Consider the following 8,111-nt stretch of genomic DNA (forward strand, 5'->3'; position numbering starts at 1 on the left):
GACTGTAGACAATGGAGCAACCTACCTGTGACTTTGTATGCAATTATTGGTGTTTAGTGATATTTATATTTTAAAATAGAAGTGTTGGGATTCATTTTTTTTATCTATTAAGGTCTTCTGTTTGGGTTGCATATTTGATTATATACGAAGATAACGAACAGTAATCAAACTCAAAAGTCTACTGAAACAATACAAATTTAGAGCAGAGAAAACGGACCTCTAAAAACGTCAGAGGTGGGATCAGGTGCCGTGGAGAATTTCGAAGTAACCGTCCCCTTTCAGTGTGAAAATAATGGCCTAATAATTTGTATGAAAACCGTCAGGCAAGTTTCGACTTAATGGTAGATTGCATTTGCTGAAAAAGTCATTGTATCGATCATAGAGGGGTAAAGATAGGAACATTAGTTTTTCACCATAATGAAAGGAGTAAAGATAACAAGCAGTGCTTAATATTTAAAATCCTGTAGATAGTTCAAAACTTAAACAGCTATAATTACAATATTTTACTTTTTGTTTCTTTGTAAACTGAACAAATTTTCTTTCACTTGGTTCTTCTACTTTACTCTATAGCTTGTTACATTCTACCTTTTTTAAATAATGAAAATTGATTTTAGTGTTTTTTTTATTTTGTTGTCTTTTTATTGCTGATGTTGTTATTTTATTAAATTATAATTTTAGATAATAAACTAAAATTTCTGATGATACATTGCACAATGATCGTTACCGGGAGTTTCTTTTCCCATCGTCGCGTTCTATGACTGCAAGGAATCTGATATATATTCTACATTAAAGGTAATCATAGGCTACCGTAATTTGGAAAACTTGGAGGTACGTAGAACTTAATTGCAACTTTGAATAATTTGAGCCTTTATTAAGAAATATTCACATAAAATCTTACAAAGTCTTTATGTATGTAAACTGTGCTTTTCTGAAAAGGTGCTCTGAACTGGATTATTGAATAAGTGTGTCAGAACCTTTGAATGTGTACCAGGTTGTAAACAAGATAGTACAACGAGAATTTCTATTTTTATACATGTATATGCTCATTTGTACCTAATATTCACAGAAAAAAACTTTTTTGATGTAATAGTTTTATTCTATTGTGAAATATTTACATGATATCTACATGTATTTACATCTATGTTTTGTCATACACTCTGAATGAATCATTGTTCATAAGATCAAATTAGCACCATAAGTAATTAGTAAATGGATATTCTGAATACGTCTAAATTAAGCAACATCATTTATGTTGGATTAATGAAGTTTTCTAATTGCACTTTACAGCATCTGTAGTATGGGTGACAACGACAACAAAGATCTGCGATCTTTACGACAGAAAGAAAAATTTGTACTCAAACAGATATTTACATCCGGGTTTGTGACCAGCGCCACTTTCTTTTTCTCATTTCGCTACGCACCCTTCGACACGTCAGGCCTGATCAGTATTGGTGATCGGATGGCATTTGCAATTCGCTGTTTGTTCTTCTCGTCACTCTCAATTTACTTCTTCATACTCAAGGTTGGAAACCTTCGATTTTACTCTAATGCCATAGATCCTATCAAAGGCGGCGGCGAAGAAGTTGTGGACATTGCCAATCGCGTCCTCAGAAACACGGTTGAACAGTTTATAACACACTCCGTTGGTCTATTGACATTGTCTACCCTTTTGGATGCAAGTTCTTTAAAGGCTATCCCAATCCTAGTTGGTTTATTCCTCCTCGGTCGAGTCGTCTTTTGGAAAGGATATACATCTTCATCAGCTTTGAACAGGGGATACGGATTTGCAGCGACAAACCTTCCCACTATTGCAGTCTACATTTATTGTTTGTTCTCCTTCGTGAGGTTGTACGTTGTCTGACTGTAGATTTTTTGTCGAAGAGATGAATAGAATGAAATTTTCGTCGTCTGACAGGACATAGTATAAGATCACTTCGTTTTGGATGTAAATTTATAAAGGTTCATGCTTACGCTCAGAAAAAAAAAATAATATTAATATTCTCTTGTTTAACAATGAGACCCTCAAATTACTTAGAAATAAAATATTTTCAAATCCGACACTTCACATTGTGTACATTTTTGTATCATTTTTTAAAATCTTGATGTCCAGATGACGTTGGCAATAGGCACAATAGAGAACACTGTACGCAGGGTTATTTACAATGAAGTTCATAAAGAGAGTATGTGATACGGACAACAATAAGCTCATTTTCTCTCCGTCATTTCAAAGTATAACAAACATCTGGTAAGAACTATAGATCGTCTAGTCTAACTACATGAATACTGATTTCCTTCTGCATCTTATTCCAGACAAGAGGTTGTGGTGGTAAAACATAAAAAGCTTATTTTGTTACCAGTGTCTTTCAGACTTTGGACAGCTACATGTATCATGTTGTAAATTTTGAATTTACTAGGGGAGGTAAATGCAAAATTTACAACATGATAATTTTTTTTCCTCCCCTAGTAAATTCAAAATTTACAACATGATACAGCTTTCCAGAAAGAAGAAACCCCTTCCTAAACAATACTTAAATAATTTACAGAATTACTGTAGAAATTTAATCTCCTTTACAAGTATGCTATTTCATGTGACAGTTTATTAAGTTTACTGAAAGTGTTCTGTCTTCCCACAAATTTTATTAAAATAGAAAATCACCAAATTTTCTATATTAATAAAAATTTGTGGGAAGACAGTTCCCTCAAATCAACCACACAGTAACATTGCCGTTCATCTGCTTCATGAGACTGAGAGAATTGTACAATTGTATTCATATTCATATTCGTATTCATACATGTATTCTATCGTCGGTACTTCTCGTTTTTGCCTTAAACAGAAGCTTTAACGTTGAACAAAAAAAATCAAAACAAAATAAAATAAAACCAAAAAAATACATTATTAAATTATAGATTTTTAACAATTGTTAGTAATACCATCTGCTATACAGTTTGTAAATTAGGGATGAAAAATTGTTCCAATAAATGTGTAAATTTATAGATATATCATAAATACATAGAATATGCTTTATACATAGATTTACATAGATTTATATAAGTCTAGTCCAGAGAAACAAAACATTTAACACGTTTGGTATTATTAAGTTGAAGGGGCACGTTATGATGAATTGAGACATTCTAGGTCCTTTTACAATAATATTCAACTTGAATTACAATCGAGGTCTAGGGGACTGGATCAGGAAAGATGGTAAAGATAATGATGATCATTTAACAATTGAGCAAGTTGTTCATTAAATGGTTCGTAGAAATCTGTCAAAATATTCTGAGTTTCCGGTAGCATTTCTCCAACGTTTACTTTGCGTGTGTTTACTGGCTTTTGGAAAATCATTTTGCCCATTATTTCAGTATCAACGGATCCTGAAAACAAAAATCATTATTTGAATGTACTTAAAACCAAGAAAACCAAGAATTTGAAGGAAAAAAATGTTTTAATCTTGTAAGAAATATAGAATAGTGAAACCAGTTTTCATGCCTACCCATTTGTAGAAAACTGAAGACATTATTCAACACGGAACTCGTTCTTGCCGCGTAGTCTTCGAGTCTAACAAACAGGAACTGGTCCATGGGAAATCTCCTCAGCCATTGCTTTATGTAAACCACATAAATACCCAGGCGTAAACGAACCTGTTAGACAACAAAAGTAGTTAATAAGATGACGTCATCACCAGCAATGAAGGCTGACATACATGTAGCTCAGTAGATGTATGTTCATGTATGTGTAAAATGTTGCTACCTATAGAGTCAATGAACTTTTCACCAGTTCTTTACTCTAAAAGTAATGAAATTTATCCCAATATAAATAAAGCAATATTATAAATACCTTTGCCATTTTTGCCAATGGGGCATCAAATGCACAAGCGTCAACTCCTTTGTTGTTAATGCAATCATTATAAAGTTTTATTGCTGACGTCACTTTGTTATGGAAGTCAAAAGGACCTTTGTTTGCAGCATGGAAAAATAGGTAGTCCGAGTACAACCTTTAAAAAGATAATTATATGTACAATACAGGCTATAGGCATTTAGTTCTGTATGTAAAAGAATTTCTTCAATCCAATTAATCGGCAACCAAATTTAGGTGGGTATGCTTTTTTTTCTTTTCTATCTCTGTCTGTGTGTCGCAAGATGTATCAACAAACTGTTAACTGAATTCATTTTGGGCAGGGGGGGTGGGGGAGAGAGAGAGAGAGAGATGCTCTGGTAGAGGAATTCTGTGAGACCAAATGGACAGAAGAAGAAGATCCAAAATTGAGTTACTTTAAAAAATATGGGGTTTTTTTCAGGTTTTTCTTTACCTTTGGACAGGGTCCCTAATCATTACGATCAGTTTTGCGCATGCGTTCATTTCCTGTACAAAATCAGCTGTAGTGTACATTGGAATGGTCAGATTAAAATTTCTCGGTAGCGAGGAATATATATCATTATCCCATATTGTAGACGGACTGAAATCACCTGCAAATATAGGTATTATTATTCCATATTTTACAAGGACTGAAATCATCGACAAAAACAATCTACGTTTTCATGAGTTATATGTCACTTTTTTAAAAATATTGCATGTATTTTCATATCTAAACATTTGTATGTTAATAAGATAATTTACCCTTTTAATTGCTGATAACTAACCTGTTATTTTTCGATATTCTATATTTGTTCTATTTTTTAATAATTTCTCCAGTTCCACGTCAAGTACCATAGGATAAAACACTCTAGTATACAGAAGAAAACCATGGTCAAAATCTCTCGTACCTACGATATAGATAACACAAAGTTTTCATCGTTCGACCTTCTTCATTATTTAAAAGAATCATGATTCTATATTCAGTGTGAAAATACAGAAATATTAACGCTATAATTTATTACATTATTCAGATATTATATTACCTTATTCAATAAAATTATGTAGACATGCAAATTAAAAAGTGAGAAGTCTCAAAAACATAGATAATACACGTTTTTTTTTTCTAATTTTATTGTAAAGAAACGCCACCCAAGAATATTGAAAAAAAAAATAAATATAATTGTACTTAAAATCTATTGGATTATTTAACAAAGAGTGATTTCATAATTACGGATAGCGTCACTCACGATATGTTTTGTTCATGGCGATGAACTTCAGTCTGTCGTTTCTAGGCGGAATAAAGCGATATCGCGATATCCAGTGGATTTCTTTAAATGAAGGCTGCACGAATTCTGGATGATGTGACATCCTGTCAAACAAGTCTGTGGTTCCACATTTCGGAAACCCAATTACAAAGAAGTAAGGGACACACTGGAGGAGTTCCGATGAATGGTCCCTTGGGTGTTTCCGTTGATTTCGAAAGCAGGGATTCTTATGGCCTTCCGTCCAAAATTTACGCAATGTCTGCAAAAAGACAAAAATTAATGGCTCGTGACTGAAATATTTATTTATTTGTTTGTTTATTGATTGATTGATTTACATGTATTATTTATTTGTGATGTGAACTTGTGTTTTGTGCAAAGAAATGTACACCCCAAATTTATTTCTTCATTTACAGGAAACTTTCATGATATGCCTCAGTGTAAAAATATTTATTTTATGTAAAACCTATACATACAAATAATTTCTGTTTTAACATTCACTTCAATGCTAATATCCGTCTCATTTTATGCCATTAATGATAATGTTGTTGTGAATGTTTCCTTTATGTCAAAACCGACCAAGCAGAAATGAATGAAGGACCGATTCATTATATGGCCGAGGACATCTTATTAACAAAGAATGACTTACTTGTGTTTACCTGGACAGAACATAAGGGGACAGTCCTGGTCAATGCGGTCTTAATTTATTACACCGTAATTTCATTACTACTCAGTGGTTCATTGTTTTTAGGAAATATTCGTGACAGATATAATAATCTTTGTCTTTGAATAACTGTAGGATTATCCATCATTTATATTGTTTAATTAAGAGCCCATATGTCTCGTTGAACCTTGACATTATATACTAAATAAAAAGCTGATCAAAAAAAAAATCTTTACACCCCCCCCCCTTAAAATCAGACTGTGAGTGACCATTATCACACCCCGGTAAAAGAGTAAGAGCATTATTTATTGCATGCTAATAGACGGAGGAAATATATACATAAATTTACATGTTATAAAACAGTTTTATCATTTCCATTTCATAATTGATCATATAAAAATAGAAGAGTTTTTGGAAAGAAACTCTCCCTTGTTAAATTGATCATATACTGGTTCTGAGACATTTTTTGTGTTACCCTATCAGATGAGGATGGCAATGATATTAACTGATGAAATTGTCGCCAAAGAAAGTTTGTTCCTTAACATTGTATGAATTACTTTTCAAAACTCTGCTCTTATAGTGTCAGGGATTTGACATAGGCAAATGGTTGTCTTTCTGTAATACTAAACACTTTCTGTCACTGATTGCGTTCCCAAACGATCGGAAATTCTATATGAACCTTGCTTCGGACGAGTTTTATTTCTCTCATTATTGTGATAGATATTTCAAAAGTTAGAAACGTTTGTTTAGAGAATATCAGCTTGTTACATTGTAAAATTTCATCAGCCATGGCATTTAGACATTAAAAAGTATCTGTGCATTTATTGCATAAATTCAGTACATGTATCTATATCATTTTGATCATGATTTGGAGTGCATTACCGTTATATAGTATGAATATGTATAATTCAAATTGTACATATCCTTTGTTATGAAATATATTTTTCTATAAATGAAATTTCTGGAAAAATGACATACATGTAACTTTTGGATACTCGGTGTCCAACATCACAAACACACAGACATATAAAACAAAAATGTTCTTGTCAATCATGCGATTCACAGTAACATACCTTATCTGAATAATGAACACCTTTCCGACATTGAAACACATCTTTCCATCCGTCGTTTTTCTTACATAAAGTTTGAATTTTGTTGGATGCCTTTCTAACGTCATATTTAATGTTATCATTGGTCACTTTTATAATAAATCCAGTTGTTATCATAAGAGAAAACAGGGATAGGAGCACTGTAGTGCGAAAATTTCCTCCTCGAATTCTTCCAAAGACTGATCTCCAAATTCTATTTTTCTTGGTTTTCCGTAATTTAAAGCTATGTAACACGATAATTTTCATGTTTTTTACTGATAATAAAAACTCTTTTCATCATTCTATTGAAGTCCAAATTAAAACAAACCAGTGTAAGTTCACCCTACGGCCATGTTGCTACAAATACCAGTGCTTGTTATCAATGTCAAGAAATAAATGAGAATAAAATGGCCAAAATCTCCCACAAGAAGCTCGGTCAACACTTGTGGTTGATATATTGTCACACATGTAATTAACTTGACCTTGCTTGATGTCAAAGGTCATTAACATACAGTCCCACCGCCAGGTGGCGTCATATCATACAGACGTTCCAAATGAAGTTTAGTTCCATAAAAGGACCAAGAATAGAGCTAAGATGGATGTTTTAATGAAAGATTGACAATAAAACAAGACTCCTTGTATCAGGCACTAGCTTGCTTGAGCTTGTACGCACTAGACATTTTACTACGAAGTACATGTATACAAATGTTTTTGTATATTTTAATAAAAAAAGACAAAGCAACGCTAAATGTCATTCTTCGTAGAGATCTTCTACATAAATCAATTTAAAAAAGGTAAGCTTTCCACTCTCGTCGTGTTGCAAACTATATCTGGGCAATAATTTACATTTTGACTAAATTTAGTTTTTTGTCAGAACTGCATACATATTTGCACATGATAACCACGTACATATGTATTCTATTTTTATAAAATATTAGAAAAAAATCTTCAAAATATTATACGATAAAGTTTTGCTGAAAAAACTTACGTAAGGTATCCAAAGACTCATCAAGGATCGGAGTCAATATGATATTCAAGGATTCTGCAAGAATAGGAGTCATTGTGCTATTTAGAGACATAAAAAGAAAGAAGTCAATATGATATCCAGACTAGGAATTCGGGGTCAATCCACTTAATTCCCACGGATTCTCAATATGCTAATGCTATGATCCACACACTTTACAAGGGTAGAAATTACATTTACAGGTGTTATGGTATCGAGCATTTTATCGGGAAATCCAGAT

At 32.6% G+C, this 8,111-nt stretch overlaps 2 protein-coding genes across 2 annotated transcripts; one reads left to right on the forward strand and one right to left on the reverse strand.

The window, feature by feature from the left end:
* The first annotated feature begins 1,293 nt into the window (after nt 1-1,293).
* Nucleotides 1,294-2,058, forward strand: LOC133201261 (transmembrane protein 79-like). Its single transcript, XM_061337057.1, has one exon. It carries the CDS (start codon nt 1,298-1,300, stop codon nt 1,859-1,861), a length of 564 nt encoding a protein of 187 aa, XP_061193041.1. The 5' UTR covers nt 1,294-1,297; the 3' UTR covers nt 1,862-2,058.
* A 1,008-nt stretch (nt 2,059-3,066) lies between these two features.
* LOC133201262 (carbohydrate sulfotransferase 15-like) lies at nt 3,067-7,134 on the reverse strand. Its single transcript, XM_061337058.1, has 7 exons — nt 6,853-7,134; nt 5,101-5,377; nt 4,639-4,761; nt 4,308-4,464; nt 3,836-3,992; nt 3,492-3,639; nt 3,067-3,372 (listed from the first exon to the last, which is right to left on the reverse strand). Exons 1-7 carry the CDS (start codon nt 7,132-7,134, stop codon nt 3,191-3,193), a joined length of 1,326 nt encoding a protein of 441 aa, XP_061193042.1. The 3' UTR covers nt 3,067-3,190.
* Nucleotides 7,135-8,111: the final 977 nt, after the last annotated feature.

The sequence above is a fragment of the Saccostrea echinata genome, unplaced genomic scaffold (assembly GCF_033153115.1).
Source record: "Saccostrea echinata isolate AGI-Se365-2 ecotype Australia unplaced genomic scaffold, CSIRO_AGI_Sech_v1 ptg000043l, whole genome shotgun sequence".
Taxonomy (NCBI): domain Eukaryota; kingdom Metazoa; phylum Mollusca; class Bivalvia; order Ostreida; family Ostreidae; genus Saccostrea; species Saccostrea echinata.